Source organism: Hoplias malabaricus, chromosome 2 (genome assembly GCF_029633855.1).
Source record: "Hoplias malabaricus isolate fHopMal1 chromosome 2, fHopMal1.hap1, whole genome shotgun sequence".
NCBI classification, from domain to species: domain Eukaryota; kingdom Metazoa; phylum Chordata; class Actinopteri; order Characiformes; family Erythrinidae; genus Hoplias; species Hoplias malabaricus.
Genome location: NC_089801.1, coordinates 10074934 through 10094891, shown reverse-complemented (window position 1 = coordinate 10094891; position 19958 = coordinate 10074934). Strand labels below are relative to the sequence as shown.

At 40.2% G+C, this 19958-nt stretch overlaps 1 protein-coding gene across 2 annotated transcripts; it reads left to right on the top strand.

Moving 5' to 3' along the window:
• The first annotated feature begins 382 nt into the window (after nt 1-382).
• adra1d (adrenoceptor alpha 1D) lies at nt 383-19275 on the top strand. 2 transcript variants are annotated; one of them, XM_066660268.1, is made up of 2 exons: nt 383-1505; nt 17237-19275. In XM_066660268.1, exons 1-2 carry the CDS (start codon nt 668-670, stop codon nt 17791-17793), a joined length of 1395 nt encoding a protein of 464 aa, XP_066516365.1. In that variant the 5' UTR covers nt 383-667; the 3' UTR covers nt 17794-19275. The 2 variants fall into 2 exon arrangements, with proteins under 2 accessions (XP_066516365.1, XP_066516364.1); XM_066660267.1 differs by having other exon boundaries at nt 383-1646.
• The last annotated feature ends 683 nt before the right edge of the window (nt 19276-19958 follow it).

The following is a 19958-nucleotide window of genomic DNA, read 5'->3' as shown; positions in this document are numbered from 1 at the left end:
GTATTAAATTAATTTCAAAAGAAACAAATAAATGTAGCAACTAGTTGTGTATTTAAATTACCATTTCTCGTTGACTCTTGCAGTCACACACATACGGCACTCGCCCTCTGCTGGCCGTGCTCTGACTTGCAGTCACTGAATGGAGGTTTTTTCCCCACCTGTTTTCAGTCAAACTCCGCCTCCACAGCTAGGATTGGCTCGTATTTGAAACCCACCGCGCAAAAAATACAGCGAATATCCAGTCCACTATAAGAATAGCGCGAAAGGCTGGACGGCATTAGCTAATCACAGCGTTGGGGGCGTTGCTTGTCTGAATACGGGCGCGAAAACAAACCAGGTCCACGTTTAATCCAGTTTGGAGCGCTCCGCTGAAGATGCCACTTGTAGAGACGCGCCACAGTGTATTCCAGCATCTTTCTCTACCTCAGATAGTCCTGAGAGCGTATGTTTAGGATTTGTGGGGGCTAAAAGGAGAGTTTGGCACAACAATGTGATGTTTCTGAGCAGATGTGAGGAGACTGGATTAGAAATCAGACCCAATGGCAGTTAAGTGGAGATCTGACGAGGAACTCCACTTGGGACAGGGAGGCTTGGACATGATGCTGCTTCTCATGGACTGCACAGAGCCAGAGCAGTGAAACTTTCCTGCCTTAATGGGGTGTCCAAAATGACCTTCTTTAAGCTGGTGAACGAGAGCAAGGATGCACTGTCCTCCAGCGAAGTTGAAGCCAATGAGACTGTGGACTTTGGGTCTGTCCTCAGCAATGGAACCACCATCGGAAGCACCAACGTGACGTGTGCTGGAGTCCTACTTGAGCCCCAGGTCGTGGCAGTGAGTGTATTTTTGGCCGTGTTCATCTCTGTGGCTATTGTGGGGAACATCCTGGTCATTTTGTCGGTGCTGTGCAACAGGCATTTGCGCACGGTTACCAACTTTTTCATAGTGAACTTAGCCATCGCTGACCTTTTGCTGGGTGTGGTGGTGCTGCCTTTCAGTGCCTCGCTGGAGGTTCTGGGCTGCTGGGCGTTTGGCCGGGTGTTCTGCAACATCTGGGCAGCTGTGGACGTGCTGTGCTGCACAGCGTCCATCCTGAGCCTGTGCATCATCTCTGTGGACCGGTATGTGGGGGTCAAACACTGCCTTCGCTACCCCACCATCATGACTGAAAGGAAGGCAGGAGTCATCCTCGTGGTCATCTGGGTGGCCTCGGCCATTATCTCCATCGGGCCACTGCTGGGCTGGAAGGAGCCGCCGCCAGCTGACGAGAGTGTGTGCAGAATCACTGAGGAACCAGGCTACGCCCTCTTCTCCTCACTCTTCTCTTTCTACCTACCACTCAGTGTCATTCTGGTCATGTACTTCAGGGTCTACGTGGTGGCCCGCCGCACCAGCCGCAGCCTGGAAGCCGGTGTGAAGCGTGAGAGAGGAGCCTCTGCTGATGTGGTGCTGAGGATTCACTGCAGGAGCCTGCCAGAGGAGGCTCTGGAGCATAGCCGCAGCCGGGGTAGGGGGCAGCCTTTTAGAAGCTCTCTGTCCGTCAGACTCTTGAAGTTCTCCAGGGAGAAGAAGGCTGCTAAAACCCTGGCTATCGTAGTGGGCATGTTCGTGGTGTGCTGGCTGCCCTTCTTCTTCGTGTTGCCTTTGGGTATGTGTGTGGGGTTCTTCTGAAGTTTGTCCTTTTAGAGTTTAGGTAACGATTTGGAAATGATTGATGCAGGACACATGTTTAAACAGGATGTCTGACCAAAAATCTAATTTACCCAGTCTCCCAAGTTTAGTCCATCAGCCAAGGCATGTTTGGTGTCTCAATTGTTTCTTATGTGGTATAAATCAGTCTATTATACATTACCTAAAGAACCCTTTATCAGTTTATAGGTTATAACTATAGTGGAACCCTTTTGCCATTTATAGAACCATTAAAATAAAGAAGATTCTCTGAAAGTCTTTTAAAGGACCCCATATAAGTGACTCTTCTTCATAGAGACTCATTGTTTCAACAGTCAGGTGGGTCTTTGTCACTATTGCCATTATTACTATTGCTTTTACTGAGGAACCCTTGAAGAACACAGTTTTTAATGGTGTAGCTAAATGAAGCTTACACACCACCATTTAACATCATTAAATTTTCATGCACTTTACATGTCATGAAACCTTAAACCATGCTTGTCCATTTTTATAGACTGCTCCAAACTGCTACGAGGTGAATGACATTAAATAACACGTTAATGTCTGTTACAAGCATTACAGTGTCAGACACGGCTTTCACTGGTCTATTAGAGATCAATTACCAACTTAAAGCAGCCTCAGGCAACTTGTGATGATGTAGACATGCAGTTTGCACATTGCTAATTAGTGTGAATGAGCTTCTTTTCATCTACATTAGCCAATATATTAGCTCTAGTGAAAAAATTAAAGAAGCAAACTCTGAACACCAAACATGCCTTGGCTGATTGATTACATTTGGCTTAAGGGGGGAAATAGTGTTTGTTTAATTTTTATCTGAATTACTGTAATGAATTTAGTTTGGTTTAATGCAGTGATGATGTGTAGAGCTTCATTTCATAACCGAACAGTAATGAATACACAATAATGAACTGAGCAGGCTTTTCAGAGTTCTTAGAGGCTGTGTATTTGTGTCACTATGGGTTTCTTGAATGAAATGAAGAAAGAAAAAAGGTGCTCTTTGTTTGTAGAGCTGATGGCTGATGTGCATGTCTTCTGAGTCTGTGCGTGTATGCAGGACAGTAATTTATGGCTTTCCATGTTGAGGTTGAAGGAATTATACACATTTATCATGGTACTAATAATGGACAGTTTCTGGTCAGTGTATGATGTAACGTAGTGTTATTGTGAAAATGCAGAGCATACTGTGGACTTTGCCAGCACATAAATCCTTATTTACTGCATGTCTAGGTTTATTCTGCGTGGTGTGTACTCCTAGTTTGGAGTCTGTCAGTACTGGAGCATTCTCAGTGAGTTCCTTATCAAGCCTCAGGAAAATGCCATTGTTATTTTTGTCATACTGCTCACCCCTACATACAACGTCCCCTATATATATTCAAAAAATACATGCTCAGAAAATGGTGGTGTATATGACTGAATGATAATATATTGTCATATTGCCCATCGTTACCAGCGCACTAGTCATGGATTAGGTCATCTCTAGAAATAGAGTCAGCTTTCTATCTATGTTGTGTTAAATTTGCACTTACAGATTTAATATTAACACTAGGATTTTTGCATTAACACCTAAACTGTTCACTGAAGTCCAGCTGGACATTGTGAATTCAGTGTGAATTCAATTCATTTGTGGGAACTGTGTGGTCATACCTAATACCATTTAGACTGTATTTACATGAGTTCTTTAAAGCAGTGGTTTAAAGAGTAGTCCTGTGAATTCACTTAGAACATCCACATTTATTTAATTATAAATGGATCATTAAGTGTACATTTATGTTTAAGAAGTGACCAATTATTAAATGTGGATTTCAATACCTGGAGGAATGAAAACAAGTTTCCAGCTTTACAAAGAATGGCAGCTACAATGTGCTATTTGTGTTATTATATGTGTTGTTATGTGAGTTTGATCTCACTCATTCACATACTATTAACTCACTCACTCACTCCCATACATACTCAATCACTCATAGTTGGGAATTGCATCACAAGGGCCATTATTAAGGATCTGCTCCACAAGGAGGCTCTATTGTACTTGTGTCCTTGTATATTTATTGTTTTTCAAATGCTGAGAATCTATCAGAAAAGCAAATATGATATTCAAATCCATTTCATAATGGTCTCTTGTTTTGGAGTGGCCCTGCTCTGTTGTCGTGTTCGTCCTGCTATAACACACCAGCTGACTGGAGAAAGGGCCGGATAATTCCATCATTAGTTGTGTCAGGTGTGCTCAGGACTGAAGAAACTGTGGAATGTACAGTGTAAGGGTACTCCAGGGCAAGCAGTAATAGCTTTTCCATCCACCTCCTTCATGCAAATTTTGAAAGCGTCCATAAAAATTGATGGATGACAGTGAAGTAGGACAGTGACTGCAGTCCTTATTCAACGGGCCACTGCTCACCCTACCCAGTGTTTCTGAACTGTTAGAGCTAGAGCTTGGTACAGCAGACACAGGGCTGTCAGAACTGCTCGGCTGAGAGCTGATAAAAATGCCCCCATGCACGGTTACCAAGATTCTTGTCTCCTGCTGTTTGGCAATATCATATTACGTCAACTTCAAAGATGTACGCAAAATACTAATTGCTGGAAAGATTCATTTGCATTTTCTGGCTTTACGTTTGCCAAATGTTTTATTGGAGGCGGTTAAAAACCTCTGATATAAAACAACACACTCTCAAGGGTGCATTGACTATACGCCATTGTAAAATATAGGTACAGATGTATCCCTTTCCCCTTACTAAGGGTATACATCTGATCCTTAAAGAACATTCTAATACTTTTGAGGTGACATTTACATGGCTTGTACCTTGTAAAATATGCACCTAGAGCTAGCTGATATATTTTTTAAAAATGATTTAGAAACAGCAAATGTGCACATAAGCTTGTACAATTTCTTAAGGAGGATACAACATTTCGCATGGAACAAATGTCATAAATTATGATGGGAATTAAACAAGAGCAAAAAGAAACTAGACAAGCCTAGTTTAGCCAGACCACCATTAGCCATAAAGCCATTGTCACAGAGGTTTTTCTGGCATTTCAAAACCAGGAAAGCTCAAAATACGTACCCTTGTCATTGAAAGGTCTGGAGAAGCTTTGGTGCTTCATATCAATGTTTTTGTTTTCAATAATAACAAATAATAACAAACTATAAATTTATAATTTATTTAGGAATAGGGTGTATTCCTGCCTTGTGCCCAATGATTCCACATAGGCTCTGGACCCACCGCGACCCTGAACTGGATAAACACTTACAGATAATGAATGAAAAACAAACTATAAAAATAGTTTATTTTGTCAGTTGCTGCAGTGTGTGTATACCTGTTATTTTCTGTTCATACAAACTGAAGCACCATGTGGAGATGACTTTAAAGCAACTCGTTTACCAGAAAGCAACAAGATAACATTTTAATATTTAGGTTTTTGAACATTTCTAAAACCAAGCGCATTAACATTTTATTCATCATGTAATCTATACTTGATAAAGGAACAGGGCATTGCTGGAACTAGTTATTTATTACTGACTTACATTTCTATAAGTGTCCGGTGCTGTCACTAATCCACAACCTTGTTTATTTTGAGTAACACCTCCCTCAGGTGTTCTGGCTTTAATAATCCGGAGATTTTGCCCGTTTTTGTGTAAAGTTAAACAAAAGGTGGTGAGATGAGATGTGTCTGCGTATTCGTGTCTTGACTTTCTGTTAAATATATAGTAGAAAACAAAACGCTCAGTCACAGAAACATTCTCCAAACATAAAAGAAGAGACTATGATAAATATTACCTCAACAACGTTCAACACATTTCTGTTCGAGGCTCCAGTAAAACACTGAGCTGCTTGCCGCGCTGGACGTTGGACCTACAGCGCTAAAGCGGAGCGAGTGCGTCTCAATTCAGCTCACAGCTCTCTGACCCCTTAAACATTTGAACACGCATATTTAGGTCCCAAAAAGAGCACTTGTCAAAGGGAAAAGGGGATCTCTGGTCACCGCCGAACAGTTCCAAATTTAGTTCACGATCTGGAATATGATATATGGCTGAACTAACAACAGACAGTTTAGTAGCACCACCTTAAGTTCTCTCTGTGAAATACTGCTAAACGAACAGTTCTTACTTGCGCATGCACGTTTCAACATTATGTTTAAGTCAGTCAGTCAGTCAGTCGGTCACTCGGTCCGTAAGCGCAAATGCCGCTTCTAAGCCAGCCCAGTAGGCAATAAATTCATATGACTAATTGTTTGTTTCTGTTATGCCTTGCCATGGACTACGTTTTCCTGTCCACGGAGAATCTCCATTCAGAATGTTATTGGAGTCCGGGACTAGGCTTAATCCTCGTTCAGGAAATAGATCTTACATGTTACCTTATATTTAAAAAAAAATTAATCCTTTATTTGAAATTTGACTCTATGCACAAACAGTATTTAATTCATTCATTCATTTGTAACCTCTTATCCAGTTCAGGGTTGCGGTGGGTCCAGAGCCTACCTGGAATCATTGGGCGCAAGGCAAGAATACACCCTGGAGGGGGCGCCAGTCCTTCACAGGGCAACACACACACATTCACTCACACCTACGGACACTTTTGAGTCGCCAATCCACCTATCAACGTGTGTTTTTGGACTGTGGGAGGAAACCGTAGCACCCGGAGGAAACCCACGTGACATGGGGAGAACACACCAACTCCTCACAGACAGTCACCCGGAGCGGGACTCGAACCCACAACCTCCAGGCCTCTGGAGCTGTGTGACTGCGACACTACCTGCTGCGCCATCATGCCGCCCACAAACAGTATTTATTCTTGTTAATTAGTGATTGTTATGGAACTCCTGCACAGTAGAAGGCAAAAGGTGTTGTCAGCTTTCCACTATTTACTATCAACTATTGGAATAACCCAAGTGTTTAATGCACAAAGAGTGACCTATTTAAACTGTAGACCTGTGTGTAGCTGTTCCTGAAATGCTGCTGCCATGCATGACAGTTTTCTCAGCAGCTACACATATCAACCTGTGGTGAAGCAGTGGTGTTAGAGAGCTGTAAATGCTCCAGTTTTACCTTTCCTTTCTGACATATTTCAAGATAAATTTGAACAAAAAAACATAGAACACCAAATTAGTATTGGCTTTAGCCTTTATGCTGTCAGCAGTAAATGGAGGACCACATCTTTTGTACTGGCCCTTAATTTATGAAAGTCTCACTAGACACAAGACAGGCATTCAGCCTTAGCAATAATTGCACTAACGAGGTTTTTATGGGCCAAAACCTTCTCGACGTTGCATGACAAAACCGTCTCAACATCAAAACTAATTGCTTGATGATAGGCCAGCCCATGCTTTAGCCATCAACCCCTTCCCTCCACCCACAAGCGATCTCTACACTGAGATGACATTCATTAATGAGGGTTAATGAATTTTAATGCAAGTAAAGCCACAAAGATCTAAGGGCAGGGAGGGTTATCAAACACCAACCATTTTATCCCAGTCCCAGTGGGTAAGCATTTTTACAATTAAACAGCCCATATCATGGAAAAATAGCAGGGGAATATTGTCAGTGATTAGGACTGGCTGTTCGTTCTCCACTCAGTGTATATAGAAACCCAAAGCAAACATTTTCAGCCTTTGATAGAAAACTATCAGTAATTGGCCAATAAATTCCAGCTTTTATGAAGCAAGTATCTCTGTGATATTTCCTTTGAAAACAATGAATTCCAGGAGGGTTTCTTTTCTAAAAAAATAAAATAAGTCTAATGTTCATTTATTGCTCCTAATTTCCCTCAAAGGAATGAAACCGAATATCAAACAAGATTAGCACAGGTGGAACAGACTCATATTGGGCTTATAGTTTCATCACAGACTTGGACTTGCTTTTTTTTCACTGCACAACACAGTGTCTAAGCCTCATAATTAAGGCCAGGCCTGCTGCTATTCCACTCACATTTTCTGGGCGGAAAGAAGGCTTTAGCTGATAGCATCTTCTGGCAAAATTGAACTAAGCAGTGCCAGCATAAAACCCACTGTAGTGCTGATCTCAGACCAGTCTGTTCAATTCACTTCAAACTGTTAAAATTAGTGTTTTGGTAGAGGAAGCTGTAAAGAGATTGGCTGAGAGGCTGATAATCTTCCAGCTTTTCCAGAGAACCCCCCTCTGACCTCTCTAGTATTGCTCTCTGCTGTCCAAATCATGCCCTTAATTGAGCAGAGTTAAAGGGGGTGGTTTCCTTTTCTAAAGTTTAGCAACATGTGCACAGCCACCAGGATGCAGCCAGGAGATGACATGGCTCTAATCCACACGTAGCACAGAGAAACATGAGAAGGAGTTCATAGATAGATGCTGTTGAAGTAACTTAAAATCAACAGCTAAAGGTATTTATTTTCCATGCCTGGGTCTTAGTGTATTGAGGGAAAAATATATTAGAACTATTGAAAAGGGCTTTAAAGTATTTAAAATGTAATTTATCATGTTATGCAACATTTTGTAGAGCAGCCTGAAATGACACTAGATATTTGGGAGCAGCTGCACTCGAGCATGAGGTCCCCACGTGCAATGCTAATCTATTAGAGTAAAATAAAGCAGCTCTGAGCACAGGGCTGTGGATCTGTGCTGTATTTGATGGAGCTCCATCCGATGTCTTTGAGATGTGAACTGAACTAGTCATCTAGCCTCAGTACATGACCATTCCAGCAATCTGTGTAAAGCCTTAAACACCTTTACAGCAAAGTGACACAAACCCTTTATTAAAATCCTTAGAAGAAATGTCGAATGAGCACATGCTCACAAACCTTTCACAGGTCACACTGTTTTTTTTTTTTTAAAGAGAGAAAATAGTAAAATAGTGAATATGTTAACTGAGCCTAGTACATTCCATGGCCATCTAATCCCACAGAGACCTGCTCTATACTGATTGCATGTTCACTGTTTTGTTTAGCTAACATCTTTTCGTGAGGCAGAAAAGGCTTATGTTCTCCATGTTCCCTTCTGTTGCCAAAGTTGAATAAAAAGTAAACTTCTTCATAAGACTGTAGCAAAGCTTAATGATGTGCTGTAAGTGAAAAAAAAAGAAAAAAAGAATTGCAGAGCATTGGCTCTTTATTCCATATTAAATATCCATCCATCCATCCATTGTCTGTAAAAGATTTTCCAGAATCTACCCAGAATCATTGTTACTGCACCATAATACAGATTTACAACGTGAAATTATTTAAATTGAATGAGACAAAGAAAGAGCAGCATTGTTAATTATATTATTTGATTTTTTTTATTGTTAATTTTGTAGTAACTATTAAGATAATCCTGTGAAACTATTACATATTTCCTACTCATTGCTTATAAAAACAGGTAGATGAACTTATGGAAAGTGCAGATTCTGATGTTTCAACCCATACATCATTTGTGTTTAAGAGTACCATCTTGTTATGCTGTGTGTTGTCTTTTTTTATTGTGAGTACAGTCTATTTTGTAGTGAGCCTTGTTTTGCTGTGATTTTCACCATTTCTGGTTGTGAGTATAATCTTTTTTTGTTGTGAGTACTGTTTTTTTTGATTGTGAGTGCTTTCTTGATGTGAACATAACCTTATGTTTTGATGAGAACATTCTTGTTTGGTGTGAATGCGCCCTTGATGTGTGGATGAAGTACTTGTACCTGTTGTTCATTCATTCATTGTCAGTAACCGCTTAATCAATTTAGGATCACGGTGGTTCCAGAGCCTACCCAAAATCAATGGGTGCAAGACAGGAACACACTGGAGGGGGAACCCGTCCTTCACAGGGCAACACACACTCAGACAATCATTCACACACTCACACCTACGGACACTTTTGAGTCGCCTATCCACCTACCAACTGGACTTTGGACTGTGGGAGGAAACCGGAGCACCCGGAGGAAACCCAAGCAGACACTGGGAGAACAGACCAAATTACTCACACACAGTGCCCCAGAGCAAGGTTCAAACCCACAACCCCAGGACCCTGGAGCTGTGTGACTGTGACACTACCTGTTGCGCCATTGTGCCGTGCTGTATCTGTCAATAAACATAAATTTAATATATTTATTATTATATAATAGCATTATTTTGCCACTAAATGTGTGATAGTTAAAGTAATTATATTACCACACTTATAATTATACATATTATGAAATGTTATTTAAAAGTAGTGTCATTAAATTTCACGCACAGTTAAAAAAAAACAAAAAACATCCTATTTGCTTGTATGATACCACTTTGCTCTGTTGACAATTCAGCTCTGGTTCTTGTCTTGTTAATGTGCTAATGCCCACTCAATGAATGAAAAACTAATAAGCTGCTATAAGCAAAGACTGACCCAAGGTGTTGTTAGGGAAATTGTGTAGTATGCCCAGTCAAGCAAAGCGGCCATATTGACGTTTTGTTTGTCCCCGAGCCCTGTTGAAACCGTATTGCGTGACTAATGTGTTTTTATGCGTTTTCCCATGCCACTTAGAATGCCCAGCTCTCCAGTACGAATTATGAAAACACCATGCCAAGGGAAATAATTAAATCAGTCTGAAAAAACAAAAACGACAAGGCCAGTATTATCTTTGGGGCATTTTTTCCACATTTGTAGAAAACTATGAAATTACAGGGAGCCTACAAAGTGACCTCCTACCTGAGTTCTTTATGTTTAAGAGCAAATAAGCAGCCATCTTTCTGTGATGAATCATTTATGAGCAACAAAAGACTTGAGATAAATACTCTTTATGTGGGGGGGATGAGGGGTCATACTAGAGTACCTTCTTTTATATAACCACAAAATTCGGTGTAGTTTATTCCTTTCCTATAACACCTTCAAACTTCAAACGAGCTCTGCAGCCAAATGCAGCATAGCCGAGAAAACGGATAAACTCTGTTTTCTCTGTGAGAAGACTGTGTGAATGTGACGAGCTGTCAGAACTGCAGGGGATTTCCAGGCAAGTCCCGAGACTCACTTTGTCTCACTTTCTTTGTCATGCAAGTTTGTTTCACTCTGACTCCAAAGAAATGATTTAGAATTCACAGCACATTAGCTTATGTAACTATTGAGTGCCACACTGCAGTGGATAAAAATAGCACGTTTCAGAAAATGAAATGTGGTTAAATAAATCTAATTTGGCTAAAATAAGGGCCTTCTGATCAATCCCTTTGAAATATTGTCCACTAAATGTCAGATTTCAGGCTTTTAAACCAGCTTCTCATACGACTTAAAGCTAGGGTAGGTGATTTGTCTTTTTTATTATATTTCTCAAAATACTCTTAACATTCTGATAGCAGCCAATATGTTTTAAGATCTGATGACATAAAGAAAGAGATTTGGTGTGTATATAAGGCAATGGCAAAAATAGCAAAAACTGTAAACATTCAATCCAGTAATTTCTTTCTGACCGAAGAAAATGATTGAATTTCTTAACTGGCTTAATGGCTTAACTTACCAGCCCAAAGTCCATGCCCTCACGCAGGACCAGAACATGTATTCGTTTACGCATGCGCAGCTACATACATATATACATACATACATACATACTAGCACCTCTGAGTGCTGGAAAATGGCAGAAAATCAGACGACAGCATGCACTGGTAAACAACTAAGAAACGAAAGTCAGTGGCAGAAATGGTATTTAATAAAAATTAGTTGGATTAAGCCTCATAGCAGCAAGTGTCTTTGACAATGTGTAGATTAAGCAAAGCCACAAGGAGATAAGTTACCATTAGTTTAATCTAAAGCAGAACTGTACTTCAGCTCTGACCTGCCGCTCTCAGCGCCGCCGCAAAACAAACCTCTGTAGGAGGGACTGTGACTCCATTGGCTGCAGCACTGAAAGATGGAAAGATAACTCTGGCTGCTGATTGGCTAAATAAAGGTGACAACCAATGAAAAGCGTGTTCTCTGTTTAGGAGCCTTGGAGAATCTACCCCTTGCTCTGGCTGAGAGAGAGTTGTGTGTTTCAGTTTTAAACATAAAAGCTCAAATATACGTAACAAAACGCGTTCCGTATTTTACGGGATGGTTGGACACTAAATGTGCGTATTCTGTCAAGAAAGCAATACAGACTGATATCTGGAGACAGAACCGTTATTGAGAATGAAAGAATTGGGGGGCTAAAGAACATTTAGGGGGGACTACAGCCCCAATTAAAACAGGTCTAACGATGTCCATGTTTATAGGTACGACAAAGATGACTCTCTCTGCCGCGCTCTCTGTGTAAATTGTGGGGGTGGCTTTGGAAAGAAGCTGAAAGAAAGGGGTGGCGCTTTTTAGTAGGTTTTCTTTTCAACCCCACTCACACTGACTGGTTTCTACAAAATCACCGACCCTAGCTTTAATGTATATTACATGACCTCATATAAAACCTCTCAGTTCTGTGGAGGGGCAATGGAAACAGGAGATAGAATAAATGTTAACTTGTTAATGTAATGTTTAATGACTGTTAATGGAGCAAGACTTTATTCCAAGTCATTATGGACTATTTTTATTGGTACATTCATCATTTCTCATTGAACCATTTTGCTTCAAACCACTTTGAATAACTGTTTACGTTCTAATGATGTCATTAAGCAGAAATTACACAATGCAGTTTCTGCACCATTTCAAGTTTTTTTCCCCACTTGCTCCAAGCCAAGAACCTTTAGGATCCATGCATTTTAATTTTCTATATCATACAAACACTGGATATCCTTTACAAGTGAAGGAAAACAATCAACAAATTGCCTAACATCCTGAAAGCATGTGGCTACTGTTGGTCATGCTAACAGGATGATAGTGACACTTGGGCAGGGCGGTGCTGGGCTTTATGAAGTGTGGATTGTCAACATTCAGACAACACTCCACAGTTCTGCTCCTGTCTCCAACAGCAGATTGTTGTACTGCAGGGAAACCTCAGGGAAGGAAAAGAGGATAAAGCAAAGAAATCCTTCAGCAAACTGCCAGCCAGACCATCCAATGTTTTTTTTTTCACATACTCACTCACACTGAACTCCTTTAAAAGAAAACGCTCTATTATATTTGGAATGACCACAATGACCAGTTTACATATTTGGATTTTTATCAGTGTGCTTGATTTCAGACCAGATGAGTTCAAAATAACAGTAAGGCTTAATAGCCAGGCTGAATCTTGCAACTGGACACTTTTAAAAACAACATTCTTTTGAGCCATGGCATGGGAGAAATGCTTTAAATGGATTTTTAAAGCATATTAAAAGACTGAAACATACAGTTTTTATAATCTACACCGTAGCCATGATAAAAAAAAATTGGTGACATCATTCATTCATTGTGACATGTTAAAGGCCCTGTGCACACCAAAAAAGGGGACTGAGTTCCTCTTTGGATATCGTTTGTTAGAATCGACCATGACTTTCTTTTCTTATTATGTCTGTTTTTGTGTTGTCTGTGCTATGGTTGCGAATTACTTTGTCTTATTATAATTATTAATCTTTCCCCACTGGTTCCAGCTGATCCATCATGGTAGCAGAGTTGAATGGTCACATCCTGACATGCACAGAGCAATTGGGAGTGTTTATGGACTTGTATTTGTGTTTGTCTTATTGGCTTTTGATTTGTAATTTTATAGCATTGTAAAATAAAAAAAAGCTGTAGGAACTAAACATATTATTAAGACTGTAATTATAAAACTGCTCAGAAACAGAATAAACCTCTTCCCACCTTCATCAGACCTTCTTTAGGTAATTACTCTACCGCAGTAATAACTATCCATAATATGACATTTAAAAACAATGCCAGCCGTGTGAATGCAATATATTGTAGTTCCTGCAATACAAAAGACATATATTAATGAAATAGTTTGAGCTTGAATTCTCATATTAGAATTTGCAAATCTCAAATCTCATTTTGTTTGATGTTCAGATGCAACCTCCAGTCTTAAAATGTAAAAAAAAAAAAAAAAGTTTAAAATGCTATGAGCTACCTCTCCATAATTACAGAATATGAACAAGCTCTGGTAATTAGAGGATGAATATCCCACAACAATGGAGACGTCTGATGAAAAATAGCTTCTTAATATAACTGAGAGCTCTACAGCACTGATAAATAATCCAGCAGTGCTGCCGTGGCAGAGGCTAACAAAACTCTCTCTGTCTGCATGATTCATGTGAAGGAGAACATCTGAGAGGTTCGTCATTTTTAAGCTTTGTCCATTAGAGTGCACATTCAGGTGTATCGTCATTGTCTGTTGTGATTAGTATAACACTGTCACATTTAGCTCTGTGGTGTGCCCATATTTTGAGTTTCTTTCAGCTTCCATATATTTTAAGAGAAGCAGAGAAACATTATCCACAGAACCCTCCATTTTAGGCTCAGCTGTTGGTTGCTTTTGGCTTTCCAAAAGCTCTTAGTAAGCTCCCCGCAACAGAGCAGGTATGATTTGGGTGGTGGATCATTCTCAGTGCTGCAGTGACACTGACTTACTGGTGGTGGTGTGTTAGTGTGTGTTGAACTTGTATGAGTGGATCAGATGATATAACTGTGTATTACATCTGATCTCAGAACTATTTCCTAAAACAAATAAATTAAGGTTGGTCTCTGACTTATGCACAACACCGTACATCCTCCATCTTTCTGGCTTTCAGGGCATTGTGCAACACTGCTTGCAATGGAAGATTTGGCTTGTACTTGTGCCTTTTCCACGAACTCTGAAAGGAGTTTTCCATGAGATGAAAGTGAATCTTAAGGAATGTAGTAGATGTAGGCAACGGGATGGAAGTGATTACATTCAACACAACCCTTCCACAGCAAAAACAACATAACCTTTTGCTCATCTGTCTGGGGGTTGCACATGTGACTCGTGTGATACTGGTTGCGGTTCGGACATGAGGTCATACTCTCTGACCTTTGCACTTCTCGTATACAATGAGAGGAAAAAACACCTCAAGAACCTGAGGTAGGCCTCTTGTTTGGTTATATCACCAGGTCGAGACTTTAGAATGTGCTTCAGAAAATCACATCCCTGAAACCTGTGAAGCTCTTTGAAAACACAGAGCTTTTAGACCATCACACTCTTATGGGAGATTGGGCCACAAAGGAAGTGCTCTTCAGGCAGTAGGCAAACATCCTGCCTGTCGGCACCCATAAACACACCAATTACAAAAAAGAAGCTCCGAAGGAGCAGGCTTTCATCTCACTGACTCAATTATACCCAATCACTGGCCTCCTGACCGAAAGGGATAGGAGTGCATCTTCTTTCTTTGTAAAAATATTTTAAATCTAAGGCTCTATTCTCAGTGCAGCTTATGCACGCTGCTCCAAACTGGCCCTGCTTGGCTATTTATAGAGCTCTGATAGGGAGGGACTCTGACCTCTAGTATTGTTGAGAATGGCTGCATGGTGTCTAAAGGCAAGTGGGCTGACAACTGTTTTATGTGGGAGATCGTGTCAGGCTCTCTTACTCCCCAGGGAGAGGGCATAAAATGGAGAGCGATATGGGAGTGAGCCAAAAGTGCAATGAACTGAAAGAGTGGGTAAGGACATGAATGTGGTCACAATCCAGGTTGGTTTAAAATGATCATGTATTTTTGGTTACAGCTGTTGAGGACACCACACTCAAAAGATTCTCATGATTTTATTCAGTTTAACAGGCTGGGACTCTCCATCACAAAGTCCCACCAGACATTTTCTCCTCTTGAGATCTTAAATATGAATGGCTGTGGTAATGCTGGGGATCAAACTCACAAACTCTTGAAGTATTTTTAGTAGGCAGAACTCTAGTAGCCTCAAGGTAAGACAAAAAAAAAAACGTATATAAGATGAAGAGTGGGTTTTTCCTCACAAACCTGACCCCGCATTGTACATCAGAATCCAATTACTTCGAAGACAACAAACATGATGCATGCACAGGTTTATGTTCCACAGAAATCATTAGGACTTCTCTGTATTTCTAGAATAGTCAGAAGGTTCCCATTAGTATTGTGCAGTATTTGCGACATGGCCAGTAATATGACTGAGTGAATCAGTGCAAAAGGAACTCAGAAATGAAGAAGTAGCGGAGGAAAGGAGTGAAAAATGACAGCAAGTGAAAGCTCGGTGTACACACATCTATACACTTGACCCAAGTCTACACATTCCACTCCTCTGAAAGGAGCATTTTTTTCAACCTCAATCACAAGTTTATTTTCTCCTTTATATCTCAGGGCTGCAGGGGCCTGTAGAAACTTAAAAGGGCGATTTGGGCTGTAATGACTTCACTGGACTCACTGAGGCTAGTCCACCAAAAGCTGCACTCAGTGTTTGCCTGATGTGGAGTTTTTTTCATTGTGGATGGTATGTTGGCTCATCTCCCATTGCTGCCCCTTTTGGCCAAAATAATCGGCCTCAATGGGAAACGGTTTTCAGCACGATGTGCAGCCTCAGACAGTTTAAAAGATGCATATGCTCTCGCAACACCCTGCAATGCTGTGGGCTGCACTGGCACAAACATCATGCAAAACAGCACATCATATGACGTCTGAAATGTGCCTTCCAGGCATTTAATACTGCTGCCGAGGCAAGGTGAATGCTAAACATAGTTTAAAATGGAATTTCAATTGCATGTGTCTAGAATTTTAAAAAGTGCATTGTGCCCTAGGCCTTCATCAAGGATGGAGTTACTGTAATTCTGCTTTAATCAGTAGACCATGTCCAGGATATTTCAGTCTTAAGGAGTGGATGCTGTACAGTGCTGCAGTAGAGCTACTATAGTGTGTTGTTGTGTTTATGATTGAAGCAAGCTTTTTTAAAGTTTTATTAAATATTATATATACCCTTTCTCCACAAGTTAGCACAGTTCCTTTGGGTCCTAATGAAACATCTGGTTCATGCTCTGGTCAAAATACCACAAGCATCAAATAAAGCACAGTTGACCTCTTGTCTAAAGAGCACCATTTGGAATGACAAGTTTCAGCATCCGGTCCTTTAAAAGAGAACAGGCCACAGCTCAGTTTGCCCAGACAGCCCAGGACTGTGGAGCAGAAACTCTGGATTTTAGTCATTTTCACCATGTTCTCTTTCTTCTCCGTTCTGGTTTTCTCCATATTTCATCAGTGCTCTTATGTCTCACCACTTGTGTTTGTTTTGCTCCATTTAACATAGTCTTGGCACTCTCACATAAACACAAAGAAGCAAAACAAAATCAGATTAACCAACATTTTCAGACATAAACAACACTCAAAAATGTATTGGTTGTTAGGCTCCAGATCCCCAGATTAATGTTCACATGCACTGAAATATATATTATATTCATAATATAACGCCTTTAAAAACACAGTTTAAGGCAAGTATCTGATGATATAGGCATGGAGATATAATGGATTCAGAGGGGCTGTGGGCTGCTATAATTGGTAGGCTACAGTAGCCGTTAACAGTAGCTTCAGTAAAACACACAATAAGTGACCTTTATAACAGTGCTGATCACTTACATTCAGTGGAAGACTACATTAGATTTTTAGTTGAACAACATTTTTACAGCATCAGATAAAGAACCTACCTAGTCTTTGGGATTGAAACCATATGAAGGTAATAGAAAACAGTATTTGATCAGAATGTTCCTAACCCAAGTGTATTTTTCTCTGTCTCTGCAACTCTAGGCTCCTTTTTCCCTTCCCTGAAGCCTTCGGACATGGTGTTCAAGGTAATCTTCTGGCTGGGCTACTTCAACAGCTGCATCAACCCAGTGATCTACCCATGCTCCAGCAAAGAATTCCAGAGGGCCTTCACTCGTCTGCTTCGCTGCCAGTGCCACCAGCGGCGCAGAACCCTGCGGAGATTCTACGACCAGCGTTGGCGTACTGCCATTAAAGGCCCAAACAGAGACTCTAGGGGGGAGTATAGAGCCGGTTTACCCCTCCATGAGTCCTGTGGAAGTTCCTCTGTCTTTTCCTGCCAGAGTAAGAGCCGCTCACTGAGGATCAAAAGCTGGAGCTTCTTCCCCCCACTTCAGAAATCTTCCTTCCACCTGAAGGAGAAGATGAACAATTTGTCCAACAAAATAAAGAGTGGAGCAGGAAAAAGCTCCACGCCGGCACTGAGCAGGACAGAGATCGATACAGTGGCCATGGGGATTTACAGTGACTGTGGAGAGCCGCCCGGATACCAGATCTATGACCTCCCAGAATGCTACGGCCTGAAGGAGACTGATATTTAACACAGATAGAGGCTGGAGATACTGCCGCTGTTTGACACGCACACTGCAAACATTGATCTCTCACTAAGTCAAAGCATCTTAGGGCAATATATCTGATGTTTCTCATTATAAAATTGTACGGTAATAACGCTAGCCATGTTTAATCGTATACAGAGATCTTACTCGGCAAAATCAGGGATCCCTTGTGGTATAAACGTCCACTGACTGAGTATAGTGCCTCAGTCTGAAAACTGTATGTGGAACATTAGAATCAACTGTTCAAATTATTTCAAAAGATATGTGCTCCTAATATATAATATAAAAATAATATTCTCATGCTTTTCTTTCATGTGAAATTCCAAAAAAGTTTACCGTGTTATATTCATTGTCTGTGTATTTTATATTCTTCCACCTTGTAAATAATTCTTCCTCCACAGCTCTGTATTCATATAGTTTGTAATAGAATTATATATTTACATTCAATTACCAGTGGTTTACATTCATTTTAAGAAAGTGAAATATTCTTGAAACAAAATAAATTATCTGCCAGTGCTATAATTTGACATCATAACTTAAATAATGAGAAATATTATGTATATTGTGTATGTTTAAGATGCTTTCACTGTTAGAAACAATTGTTTTTGCAGTGCAGGCTGACGAGGAGTGTTCTGCTCAAAGATGGACTTCAAATGGGCAGCTTTTGATAAAAGCACAATTGAGAAACAATTCCAAAATGGACATAAACAGGATGAGAAATGCTATTTGATTGTTTATTGTTTTTGCTGTTTTTAAATTGACGAATAACTCATGTCCACATGAGTAATTTAAGCATTTCACTTACTTTTTGAGAAGTGAACAGAAGGTGCAAATGATTGTCGTTTTTTCTCTGTACATTTCCCCGACCACAACAAGTGCCATCACTTGGCGTATAGACTCCTTGCTTCTGGTTAACTGTGCACTGTATGAGTTTATTGTGGCCTTTCAAAGTGATCCTTTCAGACTGTCCGAGCCTTTCGCAATCAGTAGAGCAACACTGAAGAGCTCTTTCCTACTGTACAATCAATCAGTCTTACTACAAAAAGCAGAGCTCTACTAAGAAGGCTCTGACCTACTGGCCAAAGCGGCCCAAATTTAGGGAGCAAGATTCAACTGTGATTGTATATCCAATGGACTGAAAAAGCCAATGGCACTGTTTACTATTTATATTGTGATATGCCAAGACGTACTGTGGCGTTCACATGGGTAAAGTGCTTAAGGATTAACAGATTGTTATTTAAATGACTTGGACAAACTTTTCATGGAATACTCTAGCTTATATAAACTGAATTTTGATTAAATGTCATTTCAGACGCTCAAGATATTCAACTTGCATTGACCACTGAGAGGTTTATAGAAAGAGTCATACTTACTTTAATTCTTTTAGCGTGACTTGCGTTGTGGAGAGATGCTTCAAACTCATTTGTATTTGCAGATGTGATGACGTCCACCAATGTCTGACATAAAGCGAAATAAATCAGATAAAGATGGACAACTGTATGTTTCACTTATTGTACGTTTCCTGCTCTAAGTGCATCTGTAATCTTCAGATTCTTGCTTTCCCTAATTTAGATAATGACAGATTAAAATATTAACAAATACTGTGGGTCTAATTTTGGGAAAAACACAGAGTAGTTCAGTGGAAGTGTTTAGGAGTGGAATTAAAGGAACTTTCCCACATAATTCTTCTGACATATCTGTTTTGTACTAATGATTAACACCGAAATTACTGGTTTATTCCTTTAAGCCCTTTCTCTCTTTTCTGTGGTTCTCAATCCTGATCAGTTCTGAGCCTTTTCACTGCCTATTTTCACCTCTCTCAAGGCATGGTCCATTGGTAAGTAATCAAGTATGTGAGAGAGCACTAAAATGTGCCATTCAGGTGGCATTATGCACACATTCAGTGTGTATAAGATTGCAAACGCAAATGTTTATCACCCCGAATATTCCAACATAACCCTCTACATGAAATAAATTTATCTGAGCTGATGTCCAGTAGATGTCACTCTTATTTTACTTACTTCGCTGTAATAACCTTCATCAGATCATCTGTTATAGGTAATTCGCACAGAGATATGTCTCTTTGCTTGATCAGACTGAGATCTGAAGTAAGATATAAACCCATCCCCTAAGGGAGGCTCCTGCCATTT